The following is a 24,918-nucleotide window of genomic DNA, read 5'->3' on the forward strand; positions in this document are numbered from 1 at the left end:
TATTGTTGCATTTTGGAAAGGTGCCACTAAAGATCATTGGGTTTGACTGACCTCATCACTGCGCGCTCAGAGGAGATCACGATGGATTGTTGCTTGGTGACAGTGCGTCACCCACCTGAGCAAAGGTGCGCACCAGGGCTCTAGTGGAGTGTGTTTGATGGAGTCGTTTCCAGTCCCTAAGAATACGCTTCGATTCACGCCAAAAAGATGCTGCATCATCACATTACCACCGCCGTTCTTCATGACTCCCTGAAAGAGCACGCATGCCCACACCCTCCAACACTGCACCTTCAGTTCCAACCAACCACAGTCAAGGACCTGCTTACAGAGATGTAAGCCGCCGAAACGCCACGTTCTGCTTTAATACACATTTTCACACGTCGTGGTCAAATGACTGCATTCTGTATTTGTGTCCACTATATGAAAGAGTCACATGACAGGATGTAACACTTTTTAATTCATTGCAGAAATATTGAAATAAAAGGTGGAAGTGAGTGAGTCGGTCTCAGCAGCATAGATTTACATCACTGTGAACTCTTTAACCAGCTGCCGTTTATGCGACGATCACACGCGTGTGAACGCAGCACACTTATATTCGCATTAAGTTGTTTAATGATGCGATTGAGCAGTTTCACAAACATCGTGGAACTCATAAACAGCGTTAGCTTTTTGCTAATGTTTGTGATGTTTGTAGCTGTGACATCGTCGCCTTTGTTCATGAGCTCGAGAAGCTGCAGCCGCCTGTCCGGCGCTCGAAGCTGCTCCTGTGCAGGCAGATCCTACCTGTGCTGTGTGTCTGTGTGTGTCTGTGTGAAACAGAGTGAAATTGATCTAAACGTGAACCCTTGATGTCTGCAGTCTAAGATGGAGGTCAAATGACCGCCGCCCCCCGCCCCCTCTGAGGCAGGCGGGGGTCAGAGGTCAGCAGAAGAAATGTGACCGAGACCTGAGCCCGGGACACTCAGAGGAAATGTCAGTGTCCATTTAAAACGCTGCCTCCACCTTTTTCACCGTTAGCAACGCGAGTCTTTAAATTTTCATCAGTGCCCCGCCCGCCCGAGCGGCGTGATCAATTATTCAGGCAGCGCTGAGGTCGACACTCTCACAGAGGAGACGCTGCAGAAAACTCCCTTAAACTCAAACCGGCTCCATCTGTACCTTCACCATCACAGCTCACCTCCGGGATCAAATGACCCACTGTGACCTCACTTCCTGAAACGCTTCAGCTTGCTCCTTGTCCTCGTCTTCATCCTGGGCCTAAAGCGTGTTCAGCCTCCACCTGCTCCTGTACAAGCAGGTGATGGAGGTGTGTGTGGGGGGGAGTGTCACATGATTCCTTCAGTCGCTGAGCTGCACTTACGAGGTTTCATCAGCAGCTGCGGAGGCTGCTGATTGGTCGGCTGATGCTGAGTCAGCTGCTCCTCATCCTCACCGCAGCGCTGCTCAGAGATTTGGGATTACAGACCTGCACTTTTATTACATGTGGTTGAATTCCTGATGTCACTGCTTGTAAATAAAGTCTGGTCGGCCTCACCCCAGATTCCACATTTCGGCTCTAACCCGTGGTGGGTTTAGAGCCGTGTTTTTATTGGCTGCTGCTTGTCGGAGTGCCTGACGCTCGCTGCGTGGAGGCGTTGCCGAGCGCCTTGGGTAGACAAACATGAAGCGACAGCTGCGGAGGAAGATCTACCTGAAGGTCACCTCAGACAGTTCGTGTGTCATCAGAGCTCATCTTCATCATCCTGTCGAAGAGTTCAGACACTCGACGTGTTTTCATCCCCTGGCGTCCAGAGTCTATGCCTCGCTCTGATTGGTCAGCTGTTTATAAGTCAAAGATTAAAACAAAGGTCATTTTTCAGTTCTAGGATCGTCAGCGTGACGCTACGCTTGCCATCTCTTTGCCGCGGACAACCTAAACCAGCAAAGTGCAGGTTTAGTTACCCACGATGCATCAGGAAAAGTGGTCGTCTTTGTCACCCTGAAAAGTGATGAAACACGCCGGTGACCTCTGGAACAACCTTTAGCGCTCCAATCAAAGCAGCACCAAAGCACTGACTGACGGCCTCGTGGTCACAGCGGCGCTGACACCTGAACATATGAACCGAAGAACTTCAGATTTGTGAAACGACCTCTTTCAGCGGGCGAAGACGTTAAAAACAGAAACATGAAGCCAAGCATCTCAAGGTGAAAGGGTTAAACGCCGCCGCGTTGAATCTTTCTGCTCCGTGATTTTCTCTGCGTTTCATCAGAGTTTCATCACATTAAAGGGACACGCACGCAGGCCCACTTCCTGCTGCTCACGCGACTGTGGCCTCAGCAGCTGAGGACAAGGCCCCGCCCCCTCCTTCCTGACCAGAGGCGTGCAGTCACCCTGCAGTTTAAAGCGGTTTACATCGTTATCTGCCTGTAGGGAGTCTGAACTCGGCTCCTTGCTCTATGTGGAGGTGGTGGGGAGGAGGCAGCATCATGGCAGGCAGCGGCACGGGGGTGGAGGTGCCTCAGGTCACCCCGAGGCCCGCCGCTGAGGTTTAATGAGGCCGACAGCCGAGCACCGGTTTCAGCCGGCCTCATTAAAGCGGGAGAACAAACCGATCTTAATGAGGAGAACATGAAGGCGCGTGGGTGTTGTCACGGCAACAGGGACAGCTGAGGATGGAGATGGAGTCTCGTTACTGAGCTGAGGTCAAAGACGCTGATGAGCTGTAACTAACAGGCTCCTCATGGTCACATGACCAACAAGCATCACCTGAGGAAGCGTGGGCCGGGCTCCGGTGCCCGCAGGCTGAGCGTGCGTCCCATTGACCCGCAGCAGCTGATCTGAGTGATATTTGAGCGATTAGCTCTTTGACACCAAACTGAGCTTCGCTCGTCTTCATCGAAACGGCGTCAGGAGCGGGGGCGTTCAGAGTATTCATCCATAAAGAAAATGGCAGCACGTCAGGTTGAGCCTGCGTCTGCAGCGGCGCGGTGTGAGCAGGTGTTCGTTCTGCAGAACAACGAAGGTTTAAATGAAGAGCAAAGTTTAGATTATGGAAACGAACATGAATTTACAAAAGTACTCGAGTACTCCCCCTTCCCCCGTTACAGAGGCATCATTTATATTTTGACATCATTTGGACATTTGTGTGTGTGTCTGTTGTGTGTGTCTTCAGTCAGGGATCATGATTCTGGCTGGTCCAGCCCCTTCGGACCCTGCATCACCTGATAAGCTCAGATAAAAGAAGACGCACCTTCAAAGAGAGCGCACCTGCTCAGACTGGCTAATTACGGCACTTACTGAGCATGAGCAGACCGACCGACTGGCTCGGTCTGCAGGTCCGATACCAACACAAAGGCCCGGATTCGTCCGCCTGAACCCGCAGACTGAATTCAGTGAAATACAGTGGCTGCACTGATGTCACTGCTGGCCGTTCAGGTTCAGGCCCGACAGCATCGACAGCTGCTCAGCATGCAGACGGCGTACGGGTTTCTGTTTTTCTGCGCACGCTGAAACATGTTCATGATGGAGAACAAAGAGCGCTCCTGCCTCATTAAAGCCTCGCAGTCTTCCTCCAGCTGATCAGAATAAAGATGGAGACTTTATGTAACGTCTCATTAAAATGGACGCGCCGCTGTGAGTGGAGGACGCTCCTCTCTCTCCGAACGCATCCGAGGAACAACAACAGCTCAGCCAAGGCATCGCGGTGTCCCTGCACACTGCACACAAAAAACAAAGACTCACAGGAAGTCAAAAACCACAGTAACACAGAGTAAGGCAGCGTGAAACAGCAAAGAGACAGAAAGCTAATATTCAAAAGCAAAAATGTCCTCACAGTGCTGTGACGACTCCACATACAGACAGAAAACCAACCAGCTGGACGGAGAGCAGGACTCAGTGACCGTGAGAAGGAAGAACTCCCTTTAAACAGGGAAACACTTCCAACAGAGCAGTATTAATGTCATTAGCAGCACTGAAGAGAAGACAGAGAGCATTGATGTAACAATTACAATGATGTTTTCAGCACAAAGCACCACATTGACTAATGACATCATCTGCTGGCCTGCCGATAGGCTGCTCACCTGTAGACTCCTCCTCACCATGTGACAGCTGGATGTGGGAAAAGTACAGCTATTCTGTACTGCAGTACAAGTACACTTACTAGTGTTGAAAATACTGCAGTAAAAGTTGAAGTACTGATTCAACTTCTTTACTGAAGTAAGAGGGAAAGGTAGCGTCTCTGTGGACGTGCACACCTGGATCCAGCCAGATGTGAGCAATGTTTCCTGAGCTGATTTCATCCTCCACACTGACAGCACTGAAGGTGAAGTTCAGTGAATGAGTCTCTGCTTGATGTAAGTTAACTGTGAGCATGAAACCACTGTGCAGCAGTCACACTGTTCTTTACTTCAAACCCATCAGTGCAGCAAACTACGTTAGCTCTGTCTTTTCTCTCTCTGTGAAATACAGCAGCTGCACCTTTAGCAGCTACACACTGTGAGACAACAGTTTGTGTGTTTGCTGATGTTTGAAATGACCTGATGCTCAAAGAGCGTTGCTGCCTTCATCTTCGCTCCTCTTCTGTAGTGCTAGCTAGATGAAGAGACCACATCTTATGAACATCTGCACTCTCTCCGGTGTTGAGCCAGAATAAAAAAATGCTGGTGGCAGCCAGTGCACCCCCACCTCCACCCCCCAGTAGACACGCCTGTGGTATCAATGTGAAGCTCCTGCATCACCTCGTTCTCAAGTGATCGCATTCACAAACTCAGTGTCCACTGTGCCCGCCCACCCAGCATCACCATGACAACGATTGCCGACGTGAATTATGATTTTACTGAATTTACTTTTACCTTTAGCCAGCAGTTTTAAATTTCCCTCAGTGTCGCCTGCTCTCCAGTAATGACACCCGTTTATGCCAATCAGAGGTCACTAAAATCAATATCGAATCGGTGTGCAACTTTGCCAAAACAATGTGGGACTCTGTAGTTTTCTCTGGTCCCTCCCCAATCACACCAGGAGTGACATGTTTAGCCGAATAATGATAATAATTGGAGGCAGCTACAGGTGTAGCCACAGCTGCTGTTGGAGTCAAATTGTTAAATGTTGTCATTGTGTTACTTAAATTTGTAAACCGTGCCTTAAACTGCACAGTTAGACGTTCTTCTGTTCCTCCCCTACACATCTATGATGCTGGCGGAAGTGATTAGCTGTAGCTGTTTAACTGCAGGCACGTTCCATGTGTGGCGTTTTTATCTTCTGAGGAATGGTCACTCCTGGCCATTTGGGGGCTCGCCTATGCTTGCATATGGTGAACCATTAAAGTTGAGCCATATACTGGAGGAGGGGAGATGACCCTTCTGTGATCAGCAGGAAGTCACACACACATACACATTATTGCACAGGCATACACGTGCTTATACGTGCACGCACATACCCCCCATAGGGGTTTTTTACAATGGTGGTTGCTTGTGTGTACTGTAACTGTTTTCAATAAAAGGCGGCAAGCGGAGGCCTAAGCCGGGGTCCACTGTTGGATTCAGACGGCTTTCTGAGACACTGACCGGGGCGATAGATCGATCGCTGATTGTCTTGTTTCCTTGCTTGTCATTAACGAGAATACGTTTCTAAACCAGCGGGGCCTGTGGAAGCACAGACCCAACAGCTGCCCTGGGGCAGACTGACAGAAGCGAGGCTGCCATATCGCGCCATCGGCCCCTCTGGCCATCACCAGTAGGCGGTAGGTGAAGTGTCTTGCCCAAGGACACAATGACCAGGACAGACAGACTTCTTAAACTGCTGGCTGTCTGAGTGGTGTCCCAGAAACGATGTGGGCTTCATAGATAATTGGCAAACCTTCTGGAGGAAACCTGGTCTTGTTAGGAGAGACGGCATCCATCCCACTTTGGATGGAGCAACTCTCATTTCTAGAAATATGGACAAATTTATTAAACCCCCCAAAATATGACTATCCAGAGTTGGGACCAGGAAGCAGAGCTGCAGTCTTACACGCCTCTCTGCAGCTTCTCTCCTCCTGCTACCCCCCCAAAAACCCATCTCCATAGAGACTGTGTCAGCTCCCAAACAGACAAAGAACAAACTAAAAACCAACAACAAACAACTTAAACATAAACAATCACAAAGAAAGAACAATACAGTATCCACATCTGAACCAAAGAGTAAAACAGTGAAATGTGGATTATTAAATATTAGGTTTATAACACAAAATGTAAATATTATTACAACAACCGGTTGCAGCAGATGGCCCCGCCCCTCCCTGAGCCTGGTTCTGCTGGAGGTTTCTTCCTGTTAAAAAGGAGTTTTTCCTTCCCACTGTCACCAAAGTGGTGCTCATAGGGGGGTTTAGGTCTACCTTGAGGCAAGTGTTGTGATTTGGTGCTGTATAAATAAAATTAAAATTGAATTCCCCTCAAACATGTTAAACCAAAAGTAATGAGCTGGTTTTGAAAACGTCAGGAGGAGGAAGTTCAGATATTTGTTTACAAACATAAGGAGTGAAAGTCAGAGATGCTGTCAGAAAAACAAAAAACTACTAAAGTGCAGATGTCTGAAAATTCTACTTAAGTACAGTAACAAAGTATTTGTACCTGGTTACTTCCCACCTCTGATGACAGCGCGAGCAGGGTGCTGTCCCTACCCCACAACCATGAACTGGATGTATGGATTAACTACTGAAACACTGACTTTGAATGAAGACGATCAATACAGACTTTTATTGTGACAGAAAAGCAGGAAGTCAGGCTCTCCTCTCTGCTCATGGTTTTGTCAGTTTGCAGGGTGGAAGGTGACAGTGAACTGCAGGATCTGAGGACCTGACGGAGGACGGGCTGATACCGATCGATCACACCCCCTCCCCGTGACCTCCATCATGCCGCAGCTTCAGCACTTCCCCTCAGCGATGACATTCACACCTCAGAGAGTGAATCACCGCCACCGCTGCTCCACCTGAGTGTTAATTAAACTTCTGCTCACAATAATCCTCCCACGTGACATCCCCCAGCAAACCCTCCACTCTTACACTCCCCCCTCCCCCCTGAAGGTGAGGCAGGCAGCGCTCGTCCGGTCAGTCGATACGAGCTGATGGAGCTTCAAGACGTCTCGATCAATAACTTTTGATGGCGGGGAGCAGGCCAGTGGAGGTGGGGGGAAAGACTGATGCTAACAATGCTAATGAGCCACACACTCACACAGAGTGCTGGGTGGAGCTGGGGATCGTGGGAAATGGCAGGTATTGATCAGTGAGTGTTCTCGCTCTGTCAGAGAGCTGTTGCCCAGGAGCCTCTGAGCAGCTACACATCTGCAGGATTTGAACCAGCAGCCTTCCCCTCGTGTCCTCGCCACATGTGACTTGAAGAACACTGAACATGCCCATCGCTGTACCCACGACACACCTGCTGTTTCCAGCTTCTGCAGTCAGAACAACACGTTGCTACACGTTGTGCTACTTTGTGGTCTTTAATATTGGTACTTTGTTGCTGTTCCAACAGGAACTGTAATGACATCATTTCCTCCGGGCTTGATAAAGGTTTCTGATTCTGATTAAGGTTAGGGCACGACCCCTCTCGTCCAAATACGGCGAGAGTATTTGGACGAGAGTGATGTCATGGCGACAGCGTTCATCTCTTACATACAGTCAGTGACAGCCAATCACTGATGTCACAGCAAGGTGGGGGGGCTCCAGTGGGAGGCGGGAGAGGCGGGGTCGTGTTACAGGAAACAGCAGAGCCCAGCAGGGACGCTGATGAATTATTGATCACCTTAATGGACAAGTTTTCATTTTTTCTGCATCACGTCACGTTTTGACTCTGTGAGGACGAGAGCTGCAGTCACCTGAGATTTCCCATGAGGTCTCAGTCACCAGGTCGCCAAGGAGACACGCCAGCTCTCCTCCCGGCCCACTGATAATGACGAGTCAGGACATTCAAAGTTACCTTTGCTCGGAGTCTGACAGGCCAGGCCTTAAAGATCAATCACATTTATAATCAATACGTCAGAGCAGACTTTCACACCATGAAGCCACGCCCATCAGCAGACACCATCACACACTGCAGCCAAGGAGCGCTCTAAGTGTATTCTAATCACAGGTGGAATAATAATCAATGAATGAAGCTGGCAGCAGGCGTGATGGTGGAAAACCATGAGGAGCTCTCAAATCTCACAAGAAAGCCAGAGGAGAACCCTGAAGGAGTTCTCCTCTACAAGGAGCTGTGAGAAAATCTTCCCAATCAAAGGCAAGCGAAGGAACGTCACTACTGGCTAAAATCTTCTGGTTCCTCGTGGTGTAAACTGGAGCTATCATCATGTAAGGGGACTTCTATACCAGCTTTGCTCTATTCCTCTTTACCCATAAAACCCTGTCTGTAAAAGTCTTGATGCATGCTCAATATCCAGGTAAGTAAATCTCCAAAAGTTGATTCTGTTCATCTGGACGTAGCATTTTGTGGGAGAAACATTTCATCATCATCCAGGTGACGTCTTCAGTCTCAGCTGTCTGCAGGTTTCAATCTTCTAAACAGGACATTTGCACAAAGACTGAAACCAGCCCACTGAACATCCTCATCTTTCAATGATGAGGATGTTCACATCCTGGACAGGGAGGAGCACTGGTTTGAGGGCGGAGTCAAGAAGGCCATTTACATGAAAAGGGAAAGACCATCTCTGAATCGAGGAGGGGCCTAAGGGTACATCTGTCACCATCTTACAATGATGTGATTGCAGCCATTCCCCAACTCTCTGTGAGTGGGACTCATGGCCATTGATCAATGGTCATGAGAATTTGCATAATTAAGATTAAGGACCTCCCAGTCATTATGCAAATGTCCTGTTGATAAGATTGAAGACGTCACCTGATGATGACGAAACGTTTCTCCCACTGAAAACGTTCAGATGAACAGAATCAACCTTTGGAGACCTCTCTGTATGCTGATAATCTTCTTTGTTTTAGAGTGTGTTTTTGTTTTGTTGTTTTTCTCATATATAAGTATATTTACTTAGGAAAATGAAGAAAGGTTAATTGTATTTTGGTAAGTGCAAGTACTGTGTTGTTTTCTTTTTTTAATAAAAATATTTGCAAGAAAAAAAAAGAGGACAAAGCTGCTGGAGTTTGTTTGCATCTCTCTCTCCACCCTGATCGTGCTCGGCATGTCTTCCTGTTTAGAGGTCGTTCTTCCTCCCCACTGTCACCGAGCACCGTTCACAGAAGGTATCTCTGGTACATGTGACCTCTCGTCCTTTCAGAGCGGTCTGACGCTGTGGGCGGACTCTGAACGCAGCATGGAGCCCAGCAACAGAGTTGAGGTCAGTGAACGCCTCAGGAGAAACATCCTGATCAATACCTCTGATCAGTCCGCACCCAGCTCAGCAGTCAGGCCCCTGCCGTGACGTCACACGATGCTTCCTGTCTGATTTCAATGTAAAACTCTGTACTGCGCTTCGGATCGTTTTCACTCCGTCCTAAAACATAAACCTGCTGATGCTGTTTCTATGGCAACGTTTCCGCGGCAAAGAGCGGTGTACCTGAAAGCCGCAGAAACGAGTCGATCAGGGAGGAGCTTCATGTGTTCATCATGCGTTCATGTGCGCTGAGCTGCAGGACAACAAAACCCGCAACTCTAAGCGTTTCCGGCTTGTACTTTCAAAATAAAGTTTTGGTGACAGTTTGACGTGAGTGATAGGCGTAAAGTGCAGGAGCAAATACAAGAATCGGCTGTTTTCATTCTGTTAAAACGAGCAAAATGAACTTTTGAAGGCAGAACGTTAAGCTCCTAAACCGCTGCACGCTGAAGCAGCATCACGGACAGATGAATCTTGTATTTTTATTTTTATTTTTATTCCTATTTATTCTATTTATCCCCTTCGTATATTTTATTTATATTGTCTCTGTATTTATATATATATATATATATATATATATATATATATATATATATATATATATATATATATATATATATATATATGTGTGTGTGTGTGTGTGTGTGTGTGTGTGTGTGTGTGTATTATATATATATATATATATATATATATATATATATATATAATATTCTGTAACTCTGTAACTTCTGTCGGTGTTGTGCTTTTTTGGAAATCAAATTTCCCAGAGGAACCCACCCGAGGGATTAATAAAGTTCTATCTAATCTAATCTAATCTAATCTCACTTTGAATATTTCTGCATGTTGCAGCAGCTGACCGTCTCAGACAAAGCTTTCCGCTGTTTAACATTTTAGCCTGGTTGTTGTTATTATTATTTTCAACATTTTCATCGTCATTATTATTATTGTCCTCCTCCTGCGGAGACAAACGTTTTATTCTGAAGGCGCTCTCCGGGGACTTCCGGTTCTGAGGGGGTTACCTGCCTCCACCTTGACGCATCTCTGACGGTCAGTCGGCATGACAACGCGCTCTCGAGGGCAAACGGGGAACGGCTGATCTGGAGGATGGCAGCAGAAGATGCCCAGTAACGGGAACAGCGGCGGGAATCGAGCGGACAGGGGCTCCGGGACCAGCCCGGTCCATGTCCCGGCCATGGAGCGAGCCCGACCGGCTACGGTGACGGTGTCCGCGGTGAGCCTCGCGCTCAGCGTGCTGTCGCTGCTGCTGCTCGTCACCGCCATCTCCACCGACCACTGGTACGAGACGGACACGCGCAGGCACAAGGAGAACTGCGACCGGCACGGCTCCGACTCCAACGACCAGAAGAACCGCGAGATGCCCATCTACCACCTACCGCTGGTGGACAGCGGGCCCCGGCACCGGGACGTGGCGCTCATGAAGCCCGTGCATGTGGGCAGCAGGGAGGAGGAGCTGCTGGAGAACTGGCGGGCCATCCTGGGGATGGGCATCCTGGAGACGGAGTGCGGCAGGCCGCTGTTCTCCACCCACTCCGGCCTGTGGAGGAAGTGCTACTTCAAGGGGCTGGACCCGGACATCGACAAGCTCATCGACCGGGGTCAGAAACACACACACACACTGCAGAATAACGGTGCAGGTTAACACACGCTAACTCATCGACTGGGTTCAGACTGCAGAAACACACACATGTTCAGTGTGTGTGTTTATATACACGGCAGCGTGTGTGTGCAGGTTAATGCGTGACAGGAGCACATTGTTAGTGATTTCATGGAGCTGAACAGAAATACACACACACACTCACACACACACACACTCACACACACACACACACACACACACTCTCACACACACACACACACACACACACACACTCACACACACACACACACACTCACACACACACACACTCACACACACACACACACACTCACACACACACACACTCACACACACACACACACTGTATCTCAACGCAGACTCGCAGGTTCGTTGAAGTCTTTTAATCCTCATGGTTTCACCACACGCATGATCAATAATGACGTCATACATAAACATGGTTCTATCAGTTACCGATGGATGATTGAAGAAACGTAACCGTCCTGCTCTCTCTCTCTCACACACACACACACACACACACACACACACACACACACACACACACACACACACACACACACACACACGGATGATCCGGTGTTGTTTAACACTGGATGACATCACAGCAGGTAGTAGCATAAATCACATGGTCACCATTAGTGTGAGGCCACGCCCTCTTGAACCCCGCAGTAACTGTGAGGTTCAGAGAGAGGTGCATCGTGGGACTTGTAGGGCTGCGTTTTTGTGCTGACCCAAGAGGAGCTTGGACGCCGCCGGCCCGGTTTCTGCAGAGTGTGTGTCTGCAGTCTGGCTGGCTGCCGAGCTGAGAGCTGGAGGTCACAGCGATGGCGAGCGGCGAGGAGCTGGACCGCACATCAGATCAGAGCACTCCAAATTGCATCAGCCGACATTATGTTACATATCATTACACTGCATTAGGCTGGAGCTCAGATCCAATTAGATCGATTGATACCTGCGAGGAGGGCCAGCAAAAAGCAGCAGTACTTCCTGTTTATATGGCGTCGGCATCCGTTTGCTCTAACCAATTCAATTCAGCTTTATTTATAAAGCACCAAATCACAACTGTCACCTCAAAGCACTGCAGTCATGTCTGGATCGAGTTCATCTCGGCTCAGAGCTGGCACACATCACAGGGTCCACACGGATCTTAGTCCTGGGCCAGGCTAGTCCTTATCCTAGTGAGTTCTGGTTAGTCCCTGTTAGTCCTTATCGTGGTCAGTTTGGTTAGTTCTGGTCCTCGGCTGTCCTGCTCCTGGTTAGTGTTAGTCCTAGTTAGTCCTGGTTGGCCCAGTTGGAGGATGTTGTGCATGTTGTGTAGTTGTGGATGTACACACACCGATCATGTGACGCCATGCTGATGATGTCTGGCATGTATAGAAGTCCCGCCCTCATGTAACCTGAGAGGATGTTTAATGTGGGTTTGCTACGTTTTGTCAGCTTGGGTCTGGAATAGAGCTGGGCGATATGAGATTTTTTCATATCACGATATGTTTTTTTCATTTCAGGCGATAACGATATCTATCACGATATAAGCCAAATAACTATATTTGTAAGATTTAAATGTGCCGTTGCTCACAAGTAAAATGTGAAATAATCAGCAGCTTGTTTTTATTTAAATATTTATTTCCCATAATAAGTTCAACAGGGTAGATGTACTTAAGGAACATGAGACTTTTTCAGATAAATAAAGGCAAATATTGCAAACTACACAAAAGGCAGCCGCTAAAGCGTTTAAGTTTCAAAATAGAACAAATGAAACAGACTAAACTGTCAATTCCACTTAGAAACAAAATATTAATTCTAAAAATAAATCTTAGTTTGTTTTACAGAAGAACAGACAAAACTGACTAACTTTTGTCAATATCAAATAAACTGAGAACTAAAAGGAAATTCTCAATCTCTCCTTGTTGTATAGCTGAGCTTTTCAAACAGTTTTAACAGTTACTTTAGTCTGACAAAAGCCGAATGACGAATTAGCGCTTCCAGTCAGAGACTGAGGCTACGTCCACACGTACACGGGTATTTTTGAAAACGGAGATTTTCCGTTTCCGTTTTAAAAAATAATCCCGTCCACACATAAAGGCAGAAATGAAGGAAAACGCTGCTATGAACATGCCAAAGCAGCAGGTGGCGCTAGATTCCTAACCGTGCAGAAATGTTGGCCAATCAGAAGTCTAGAAGCCTCGGTGGGAAAAAGTAAACAAAGCTGGGGCATAGAAGCAGAACCGAGTCGTATGTGTGGACGGACAGTAACTGTGTGTATATGTAAGCATTTAAACACTGCAGAGAGTAGAATTAACAGTATTGTAGAAATTCATTTCACCGAAACAATAACGTGGCGCACAGTGTGACGCATGCACCAGTTTATTGTATTTCCAGACTTGCTTTCGGCACATTTACAGTGCACGCTACTCTGTTATTTGTCAGACTTGAAATAGCCGAAATACCTTCACACTACGGAGCTTCTATGGCTCTTCCGTTCGACAATCTCTCCGGCGTTGCAACCATCATCTGTTTTCTCTTCGGTCACGCTCGGTTGATTTTTCTAGTCGGCACACTCATTTCCTCCATTACCCGCTGGCTGCTTCCCAAACAAACACACGTGCGGCTTGGCACTTGTGCTGTACGTAGCAAGTCACGCGACGTGACGCTGCGGCTGTGATTGGTTCGGCTCTGCGCTACTGAATTTGGATTGGCTGACCTTTTTTTTTTTTTTTTTTTTTTGAGGACAAGAGCGGCGAGGTCTATCGCGATAGCTTAATTTCTCTATCGAGTAAAAGTTATATCGCGATACATATCGTTATCGTTCTATCGCCCAGCTCTAGTCTGGAAACAGCAGGTGTGGTGATGCTATCAGCTCAGGTACATCAGTACGTGAATCTTAAAGGTGTCTCACCTGTGTGACTTTGCAGGCATTGCAGATCGCTGCACCGCCGTCAAGTATCACTTTTCTCAGCCAATCAGACTGAGGAACATCCCCTTGAACCTGACCAGGACCATCCAGCAGGACGAGTGGCACCTGCTGCGTGAGTACACACACACACACACACACACACACACACACACACACACACACACACACACAGCAGTAATCACTAACAATGATTATATGACCACATCAGAGTCTTAGTCGCGTCTCCACACGGAGCGTCTGTGTGACAAGCTTCAGTCTGTGAGTGTGTCTGTATGTGTGTCTGTGTGTGTGTGTGTGTGTGTGTGTCTGTGTGTGTTCCCTCAGTGTGGCGTTCAGGGTCAGTCGGTGTTTCTCAGACTGTGGGTGTTTTCACACCTGTGCAGGTGACCCTAAGAGCAGTCAGCTGTGTGTGTTTCAGTCTCACAGAAGAAGAAGAAGAAGTGATCCTCCGCTTCCTGCCGGGCACATGCTTGCGACCTTGGACGCTGCGTCACACGACCGCTCAGCGAGGTTGCTATGATTGGACGCTCGGCTCTCTTTACACCAACGCTCTGTGTGCTTGGAGTTGCCTCAGCACCAATCACATCACAGGATTTTACCTCTGTGACATCACCGAGCGCGTCAGCGCCCTGTTCACTGCTCACGTCCCTGATTATAGATTATAGATCACTCTCCATCTTTGAACTCTTCCTGTAATTGGCTTGTGTTCTCGCCGCCAACCTCACTGCCAGTCACTGTTGCCACGGAAACACACCATCAGTTTTATGTAACAGTACCAAGGAGTGGTTACCACGGCAATGTTTTGTGTTCCTTCATTTCCTGCACTGATCACTGTGTGCGTGCGTGCGTGTGTGTGCGTCCACAGACCTGCGGCGCATCACGGCAGGCTTCCTCGGCATGGCGGCGGCCGTCCTGCTGTGCGGGAGCATTGTGGCGTCGGTGGGCTTCTTCTGGGAGGAGAGCCTGACGCAGCACGTCTCTGGGCTGCTCTTCCTCATGGCAGGTAACTCACCTGCTCTGTGCAGCAGCCCAGTGTCTCCCCCTGCTGGTCGCAGCTGAGGTTCACAGCGAGTACTGTCTTCATCTGACCATAGAAAGCGTCTTCAGGCAGCTGTGGTGATTTGGCACTTTATAAATAGAATTGCGCCGACAAAAAAAATCACCAGAGAGATTTGAGTGGGCTCGGCTATCAGAGCATCAACGTGAAATCATTTAGAAAGATTCAAGTAAAAGGTGATGTGTTTGTTTCCATGGCAGTGTACAGCGCCACACTGTAACGTTTCAGTGTGGTGTGCATACTCCTGCCATATAAACTTCTAAACCTACGAGTGCAGACTGGTAAACCTTATTAACCTGCCTGCCCTGAGTAATGACTCACATTTGCTTAGTGACGAAACCCAAGGATGTTTACAAAGACTGTAAATAAACAAAAGAAGGCTAGAGGTGGACGGTTTTGTTGAGGTGAGTTTTGACAAGGTTACTGATGGACTCCAGTGATGGAGTAAAGCTCAGGGTGCAGCAAGTCAGACTCGGGCATTTATAAATGAGAATGAGGATCATCAGGAATCCGTGGAGATGAGGGTGGGGGTGACGTGTCCCCAGAGCTCAGTGCATACTGGAGCCTCTCCAAACCCAAACAGGACCCACTGCAGTAATCCAGCCATGTGGTGAGCTGTGTTGGCCAAGTTACTTTGAAAAAATAATTAATTATAGTTACTAGTTACCAGAGATGGGCAGTAACGCGTTACTGTAATCTGATTACTTTTTTCAAGTAACGAGTAAAGTAAGGGATTACTATTGCAAAAACGGTAATTAGATTACCGTTACTTTCCCGTAGGAACGCTGCGTTACTAAAACCGTGATTTTTTGCGAGAGTGTCTCATGACAGTGACGTAAGCGAGTGCGACGTTAGTGACAACAGCTGTGTGCAGATCAACAGTGGATCACATATCGATTGTGGGAGAGAGTATGAGCGTGCAGCGTTTAAAGCGTGGAAGTACTGACCTTACTTTGAGTTTGATTCCATAAAAAGTGACAAAAACATTAGTGTCCGCTGTGCGTGGGAAGAAAACTTCTTTTTACAGCGAAAAAACCCCTAAACTTCCAACAAGCACCGAGTAGCTACGACGTAATGGGAAACTCACAGAGAAACTCGCGGATTCTTCCACTGACCGCGGCACACCTGCACCAGGGTAAACCTCCGCCTACCCCACTCCTGCTTTACAGGTGAAAATAGAGCAACAGGACCGCTGAGTCTTTAACTTTATTTATTTTCTGCTGTGTTTTACTTGCATCTATTTGAAAGACTGAGTGTAAACACACAAAATATTTTATTTTATGTGCTGGAATGTGCAGAAAATAGGTTTAAATGTTAAACTAATTTATTCAAGTCAGAGAATGTTGCAGATAATTAAATCTCTGCTTGATGCATAAAGTTAAAAGATTAAAACTAATAAAACAAGTTTTAAAAAGAGACTTTTCCATTTGATTACATTTTGTATGATGATTATGTAGAAAAAGTAGAATTGGGCTGAAAGATCTATCACTTTATCACCTCTTCAGGGTGTAAATCGTGTTTTTAAAAAGTAACTAAGTAATTAATTACTTTTGAAAATAAGTAATCAGTAAAGTAACGGGATTACTTTTTTGGGGAAGTAATCAGTAATTAGTTACTGATTACTTTTTTCAAGTAACTTGACCAACACTGCTAGTTACTTCTTTAAAAAAGTAACTGAGTTAGTAACTGAGTTACAAGATTCTAAAAGTAATTAATTACTTGAAAAGTAACTATTCCGTTACTTTAAAAAAATATTTAACCCTCTGGGGTCCAGGGTGTAATCAGCCATTTTAACCACTTTTGACGTCTAAAATCAGACTCAAAAAACATCAAATTCGAGTAGAAAAGTTTTTTACTGTAACAACCACAAACATTTTCTTGAATCATATTTCATAACTTTAAATGCAAATAGAAATGGTCAATTTTAAAATCATATGCACAAGTTTGCAAACAAAGTTATTTGCAGCTATTTACCTTGATTTTTTAAATAACCATTTCAAACTATTTACAGAACAATCAGCTGTTCTTCAATAAGGTGCCACAAATTATTTGTGCCACTGCAAATATTTCTGTCCACTATAAAGGAGAACATCACAGCCTGATGCCTGCAGGTCTGACAGCAGCAGGTGTATCACTCCTGTTTCTACCTGGAGACAGCAGCCGCCTCATTGTTCTGACACACAAAACTATCCACAACACTACACACTAACTACACAAGACAACACATTAACTACACACTCCAAACACGCTAAACGTCACAAATCTCTCAGATCTCAAAACTCGCTTTCTCTCTCTCTCTGTTGTGACAGTGATGTACAGTCTTGTTGGTATATGTATGATCTCTATACATTTTACATCAAATAAAAACTTTGGTTGTAAGATTCAGGTCATTATTTATTAAAAGTGAGACATTTTAAATGAGAATAAGTTTACCAGCTGTCAGCTACATAGAAAAGGATCCTGGTGTTATTTGTCTCTCAGAAACAGTTCATAACTTCAACTCATTCATGTCACCTAAAAGGTAAACCTGTTTCTCCATCACCTGTTCAGCTCTGATGATCCAGTAAGGACATCTCCTGGTTTCATCTTCATGTTTCCCTCTCACCACATATCCAAACCGACATCATGACCAGCAGCTTTACAGCTGTGGCTCCAGCAAACATCAGCTGATACTAGAAAGTAATATTAAATAAATTCTAACAACAGCTGATCAAGCTGAAACGTGCTGCTGTTGTTTAGCACGACATCCGCTGGTTTCTTCTTTCTGGCGCAAAGTGAGCGATAAACAAACAAGAGAGAAAAGCCGATCAGCTGATCATTGATCAGTTTCATGATTGAAGTAGCAACAGGAGAGAGAGGGGAGAGACTGAGAAAAGAAGAGGCAGCTGTGCAGCAAACACAGAATAACTCCAGCTTTGTGTCTTTTTCATTGTAGCTGAAGTCCAGCACAAACTGTGTTTCTTTTCAGCTCAATACCAAACGCGTAATATTTTCTCTGAATGCGAGACAATTCCGTTTGTACGGGACGGTTGGAAACTCTAATAACTAACATTATGAATAAAATAAAGTTCACTATCAGTAACATCAAAGCTCCCACCCAGCTGTATAAACACTCCGTCATGCTAGCTAGTACGCAGTACGAGTTATTGTAACTGACTGTAAAAAGTCAGCATAACTAAAATAAACTAAACTTGGTTTATATCTGACCCAGATTGACTGCAGGTCATAACTTCTTACCTGAAGGTTTGATCAGGTTGATCAGTGGTTGTTGATCAATAGTCATGAGAATTTGCATAATTAAGATTAAGGAACTGACCTCCCAGCCCATTGTTCCTTGAGTGGCTGGTTTCAGTCATTATGCAAATGTAAGCTTGGGGAAACCTGCAGTCAGCTGAGACTGAAGAAGTCACCAGGATGATGATGAAACGTTTCTCCCACAAAATGCTGGTCTACGTCCATGTTCTAATTGACAAGTGACTGTGGGGGGAGCAGGGTGGAGGGTTTGTATCATCAGCATAGAAAAGCAAGCAGAGACCTGGAGGCAGATGATCTGACCAAGGAGGGGCGAATAGGTGGTGCAGTAAAGGGGTCCGAGCACAGGACCCTGGGGCACACCGTGGTTACCTGGAGCTGAGGTGGAGCCGGAGTCTGCCACGGTAATGAACTGTGTTCTGTTGGGGACCGGGAGAGTGCGGTACCAGTGACGCCAAGATAGTTGGTGAGGGGTGGCGTTGTTTTAATTCGGAGTAAGCTGTTAAAAGAAGGACAGCACGTTTCTACATCAGGGAATAACGTTAGTGAAAGATTCATTTGCAGATGTGGTGACAGCTCTCCAGTGAGACATTAAAGTTGAATAAAACAAGCTCAGAAACAAGTGAAACACTGAAATAAATAACACTGAATAACGGCTTACCTTTACCCGAAAGTGAACAGACTCACCTTAACAGGGATGTTTCTCACGGTATCTCCTGTTTCTAATACTGAGGCACTGACACTGAGGAAGGCTCCCTCTCTGCTCTTTGAGCCGTTTCCGGGCCCAAAGTCAAACGATCACTGCAGCATCACTGAGAGTTAAAAACTGTCTAAATTCTTTCATCTTTAATAAAATGATCAGCGTTGCTGCTTTACCAGGTGTAACAATTAGGTTTAACATCCATGAAAACAGAATTTATGAAATTTAACAGAGTTAGAAGTTAGCAGGAAGTTAGCTCGCTAGCTTCCACCTCAACATGATATAGCATGTTCTGACTGAGAGATTTCTGAAACAGATTCAAACGTACAGCTCTGCTATCACTTCCAACATAAATGAAGACAGAAAACTAAACAGCAGTGACGTTTGTAGGGTTACTGAAGTTTGGCTAGCTGCTATATAATGATGTGCTACGTGATTGCTAGCAACACAGCTATGTTAGCATAACATAACGTTAACTTTTATCGAGTGGAAAAAAGTTAACGTGAGGGTTCCCGATGGTTAGGGACAAATGCAATCACATGGCAGGATGCTGTGAAACAGCGGTCCCCAACCCTTTCTGTGCCACAGACGGTTTAATGTCCGACACTATTTTCATGGACCGGCCTTTAAGGTGTGGCGGGTAAATACAACAAAATAAAATGAAACGACAAAGACACAAACTGTGGTATTTTGTAAGAATAACAATAAACGTGAATTCACTGTGTAATTGTTTAACTTTATTAGCTGCGCCCTCCTGAAATGTGCCAACAACCTTGAGAGTAACATCCACCTCTCTTTATGCTCTCTGTTTGCTTTGGTAACATGTACATATTTCTTTCAAAATAAGACACACGACTACAACACGGGAAAAGACCCAGGGAAACCAAATTAACGATAGCAACCCTGAAAACCATAAATTTCACACCCGAGCCTCAACTCTCGCGCCCCAGTACCAAACGGGGCCTGGGGGTTGGGGACCACTGCTGTAAACGGACCAAACTTCAGGCAGGAGAACAACTGAGATAATCCATCCACAATGTGAGGTTAATATACTGCTGCATGTGCTGGGCTGTAGTTACATCGGAAGGTTTTTATTACTGTGCTTTAAAATGAACAATTCAATTCAATTTTATTTATATAGCACCAAATCACAACATAAGTCGCCTCAAGGCGCTTCATAGATACAGAGAAAAACCCAACAATCATATGACCCCCTATGAGAAAGCACTTTGGCAACAGTGGGAAGGAAAAACTCCCACAGAGGTTAATAACAGATATGATTCAATGCAGAGAGGTGTGTTAATACATAGTGAGTGAGAAAGGTGACTGGAATGGAAAAACTCAATGCATCATGGGAATCCCCAGCAGCCTACGTCTATTGCAGCATAACTAAGGGAGGATTCAGGGTCACCTGGTCCAGCCCTAACTATATGCTTTAGCAAAAAGGAAAGTTTGAAGCCTGATCTTGAAAGTAGAGATAGTGTCTGTCTCCTGAATCCAAACTGGAAGCTGGTTCCACAGAAGAGGGGCCTGAAAACTGAAGGCTCTGCCTCCCATTCTACTTTTAAATACTCTAGGAACAACAAGTAGGCCTGCAGAGCGAGAGCGAAGTGCTCTAATAGGGTGATATGGTACTACAAGGTCATTAAGATAAGATGGGGCCTGATTATTTAAGACCTTGTATGTGAGGAGCAGGATTTAACAGGAAGCCAAAACAGGAGAAATCTGCTCTCTCTTTCTAGTCCCTGTCAGGACTCTTGCTGCAGCATTTTGGATCAGCTGAAGGCTTTTCAGTGAGTTTTTTGGATATCCTGATAACAATGAATTACAGTGGTGATAAAAACAGAGAGAGGCCGACAGGGATGTTTTTAGGGGTTTATTGAGATTAAATAGAACAAGATACAAAACATGTTAAAAACACAACAGCCTTAGTAAACACAGACTAGTTCGGACCTGGGGCCCGTTCTTCGTACGTCGCTTACTACATCCAAGATCAAATCATCGCGCTAACCGTGAGCTCGCTAATCCGGTTCCCCGAACACACCTGCTGTTGACGATTACTACAGCTGGACGCAGGAATGTGACATCACTGGGTGTCGTAAAAGGGGCTACGCATCGATAGTAGAAACATTGATCGGCAACCCGCTGATTGGTCGGCGAAAATGTCCAAGGGGCGTGCTCGGTATTTTCCGGCAGCAGAGCAAGAACTCATGAGTGAGGGATTTCAGGAGTTTCAGAGTTTAATTAAAACGCAAGAGAACACTGCAAAGGCTGCAAAAGCAAGGAGAGAGGGCTGGCAGAAAGTTGCTGACAAATCAAACTCGTAGGTAATTTAATAATAATAATAATAATGGATTGGGTTTATATAGCGCTTTCCAAGGCACCCAAAGCGCTTTACGATACCACTATTCATTCACTCCCACATTCACACACTGGTGGAGGCAGCTATGGTTGTAGCCAGGCTGCCATATCGCGCCATCGGCCCCTCTGGCCAACACCAGTAGGCGGTAGGGTAGATCTATCATATGACACTATATTGTCCAATATCATATGGCATTATATTATATTATAATATGTTATATTATATCCCCTTTCACATTAGAGCCACAACAGGACCCACAAGAACATGGGAACAAGTAAAAGTGGAATACAGGAGTATTCTACAGAATGGTAATATTTATCTCTTAGATTGCTTTGCGTCTCTTGGCAAGGTAATACTGGCCTGTAATACTCTGTTAGTTTGTTCATAACAGCAACCAAGAAAAGGGCAGAGGAAAAAAAGACAGGTGGTGGTCCTGCACCCCCTCGTCAACAAGTTGGTTAAGTAAATAATACCCTCACGGGAAAATCGATATCTCTCTATGAGCACACTGTCGCGCTGAGCTAAAGGATCCTGTCTGTCCCGCAATATACGCTGAATTCTGAGGACTCTCCTTATCAATCTTGCACCTTCCGCAATGGGTTGGTCGCGTATACGGACAGGACATGGCTGCGACAGGCTTCCCAAATCCACCTTCGCTTTTATAGCCGTGGTCTCTCATCTTGATTACACGAAGTAATTTACAATTACTACTGTGAAATATGAATTACATCTGCAATAATCACATACATGTAATAGAATGTTAATAGTACATTTCCCTTTTTTTTTAGGAAATGACCTGTATGTATCTGTGTGACATCAATAAAAGGATCAGGTGCTGCATTATCTTTAGTTACATTGATAATATTTATTTATGGTGAAACAGTGGAAAAATATCGCTGTTGCTTTCGTATAAATGAAGCGGACATACCTGCGTGGCCGCGATCTAATCCTGTTTACATAAAGTAAACCTGCTCCCGAGCAGGTTTACGCTTACGGCTCTGTTGCTATGACAGCAAGTCCCGGATGAGCTTCGGGGAACCGAACGATCCAGGATCACGCGAAATCGTCAACAATCTAATCCGGCTAACCTACTTAGCGAGGTACGAAGAACGGGCCCCTGGAGGCAGGATTCATACGTCATCACTTATAGACCAGGTTGTGTTGACAGTCAGAGGGTTCATATTTTACCTGTTGGTAATGCACCTGCAGGTCTCAGCCAATTACAGCCAGCACAGGTTCAGGTGTCAGTCTGATCTGGTCTCTGATTCGTTCTCAGGGATCTTCTGCACCATCTCCCTGTGCACGTATGCAGCCAGCGTGACCTACGACCTCTCCAGAAACCCGCCCTTCATCTACGGCCTGCCGGCTGACGTGGATCACGGTTATGGCTGGTCCATCTGCTGCGCCTGGGCCAGTCTGGGTCTCACTGTAGCGTCTGGCTGCCTCGGCACCACCTTCCCCTTCCTGAGCCGGGCCGGAGCACTGCGGTCCAAAACCGCCCATGAGTCCTCCGTCTGAGGCGAGGAAGAGGATGATTCTCGGACGACAAAAGGTGTATTTTTGGCCGGTTCCGTAATAGGAGGGGCCTCGGACTGCAGACGGAGCTGCGCACCTGTTCGTGCTCCTGATTTGGACCCAGCTCAGGTCACCTCAGCGTGCACTCTGAGCCTCGCCTGGTTCCTGTGATCCATCTCTGCAGCGGTGTGGCCAAAGGTACCATCAGTGATCAAGTTAATAAAAGATAAATTAGCTGTTGGTCAATCAGGTGAGTCATCTGTACTTACCTGACATCAAACAAGTAAAGCCCAGTTGAGAGTCAGACAGGTGGCCAGGTCTCAGCAGCCGTCTGTCAGTCAGCTCTGACTCACCGTTTTCTTTCTGCTGTCCCATCGTCCAATCAGAAGCTTCATCGGTGTGAAGGTCACCTGAACTGAGGCAGGTCACAAAGCTGCTGCAGCTGGGTCCCCATCAGGAGCAATAACAGGAAACACACACACACACACACACACACACACACACACACACACACACACACACACACACACACAGGTGTGCGCTGGGATCCAAACCTGCTGCAGGTGTGATCTTCATGGAGCCTTCCCATGCGGATGTTTCGGAGCGCTGTGCTCCGATCAGTCAGTTGGGCGGAGCTTCAGGTGCACGCAAGCGCTCTGAGCTCAGGTGAGTGTTATCCAGTCATGCGGGGTTCACACGTTGCTTAGGCATTTGATGTTCGGGTGTGGCCTTCTTAGTGATGACAGCCAATTACAGACAAGCAAAGCTGATTGTTCTTGTTCGGCTTGGATCCACAAGCCAGTTCAAAACGTGATAGGTGTGAATCCCGCCTGATGGATCAGAGTCTGAGCTGCAGAGCGTCACGTGACCAGGTGGCGTGCTGCAGGTTTGGATGGCGGCGGCCGCTCACAGATGTGTATATAAATGTGCTTTCAGCTGCGAGCTGAGCCACAGACTGAACCCTTTACTCTGCGACGCTGAGCAGGTGCTGCTCGCTGACTTCAGGCTTCCCGCAGGAGGGAACGCACTGACAGATGATCCAGGTATCAGTGCTGCCGCTCTGTTATCAAACAAAGGAGTTGACCTTTAACCTCTGACACCGACTCCTCTGTAAACAGGGTATGACACCATTTATGTTTAAGCTTTTTCAGGTATCAGCCTCTGAGACTCTGCATCAGCCTATCGGAAGCCCCGATGCCTTCTCGTGACCCCCCTGTACGAGCAGAATCGGACGTTTGAAGTTCAGGTTCTGAGCTTTCAAAAACATCTGGAATTACAAACATTCATCCACCAGCTGCAGACACCAAACTGAGAATGTCCACAGCATCCTTCCCATCATCAGGAGGAGGGCTGATGATCAGCGTGAGGAGGAGTATCAGGGGGACGGACCCATCGAGGTCTTTAGGCTCCTGAGGGAGAATGACGGTGGATGAAATGTTTGTATGCGGCTCAAAGTCAGAACTTTATTTAATTTCAAGCCGACACGCAGAGTGAAACGGTGACTCACCATCACTATCGACCTTTAACCTGTAGATTCCACACTAAAAGCTCCCATGTTCCTCCTGATACCCCATCATAGCTCCACTGTCCCCTCATGGAACCTTTGCTGCCCCCTGCTGGACACAGCTGTAAATACATGGTGTAAACATGATGGGACTCGTCACCTGTAGCTGCTCCTGTGGAAGATCTGTCAGCATTTGTTGGATGTATTTATATCTGAGAATTAAATATTTGTTAAATGTGTGTGAGGCGTGTTATTGTGGTTCTGATAACATCACATAATGAAGAGGCGCAGGCTTCACTGAGCACATCAGGGCAGCACAACTCACGTGGACTGGATCCAGTTACCAGGTGAGTTAGAAGGTACCCGGTGGAGACAGTCACATGTGCTGCTGCTCAGAAAAGTCTGTCATTCACCTGTAACATGAACCGTGTGACCCGGGTAGTTGGAAGAGCTGATGTTCTCACGTGTACAGGTTTCTTATTTTCTAAAAGGTACCTGACCCAGCCTGGCCCTGAGCGAATCTAAATGTTTGTCACTGAAGAACATTTCAATAAAGTTTCTTCCAGCACCATCAGATGCTATGAAGCAGTTCAGCACAACTCGGAGGGAAACGGTGACTTGTGACCATGAAGAAGAACCACTGAAAC

At 46.5% G+C, this 24,918-nt stretch overlaps 1 protein-coding gene across 8 annotated transcripts; it reads left to right on the plus strand.

The window, feature by feature from the left end:
* The first annotated feature begins 10,328 nt into the window (after positions 1 to 10,328).
* Positions 10,329 to 24,510, plus strand: tmem178a (transmembrane protein 178a). 8 transcript variants are annotated; one of them, XM_085460666.1, is made up of 5 exons: positions 10,329 to 10,947; positions 13,880 to 13,993; positions 14,747 to 14,884; positions 22,529 to 22,804; positions 23,704 to 24,510. In XM_085460666.1, exons 1-4 carry the CDS (start codon positions 10,449 to 10,451, stop codon positions 22,768 to 22,770), a joined length of 993 nt encoding a protein of 330 aa, XP_085316792.1. In that variant the 5' UTR covers positions 10,329 to 10,448; the 3' UTR covers positions 22,771 to 22,804; positions 23,704 to 24,510. The 8 variants fall into 8 exon arrangements, 3 of the variants coding, with proteins under 3 accessions (XP_085316792.1, XP_085316793.1, XP_085316791.1); XR_014920996.1 differs by having other exon boundaries at positions 10,330 to 10,947; positions 22,529 to 23,810; positions 23,910 to 24,510; XR_014920995.1 differs by having other exon boundaries at positions 10,330 to 10,947; positions 22,529 to 23,433; positions 23,566 to 24,510.
* Positions 24,511 to 24,918: the final 408 nt, after the last annotated feature.

This window comes from Copadichromis virginalis, linkage group LG6, assembly GCF_057382275.1.
Source record: "Copadichromis virginalis isolate Kocher_CV1m ecotype Utaka linkage group LG6, C_Virginalis_male_GT1.1, whole genome shotgun sequence".
NCBI classification, from domain to species: domain Eukaryota; kingdom Metazoa; phylum Chordata; class Actinopteri; order Cichliformes; family Cichlidae; genus Copadichromis; species Copadichromis virginalis.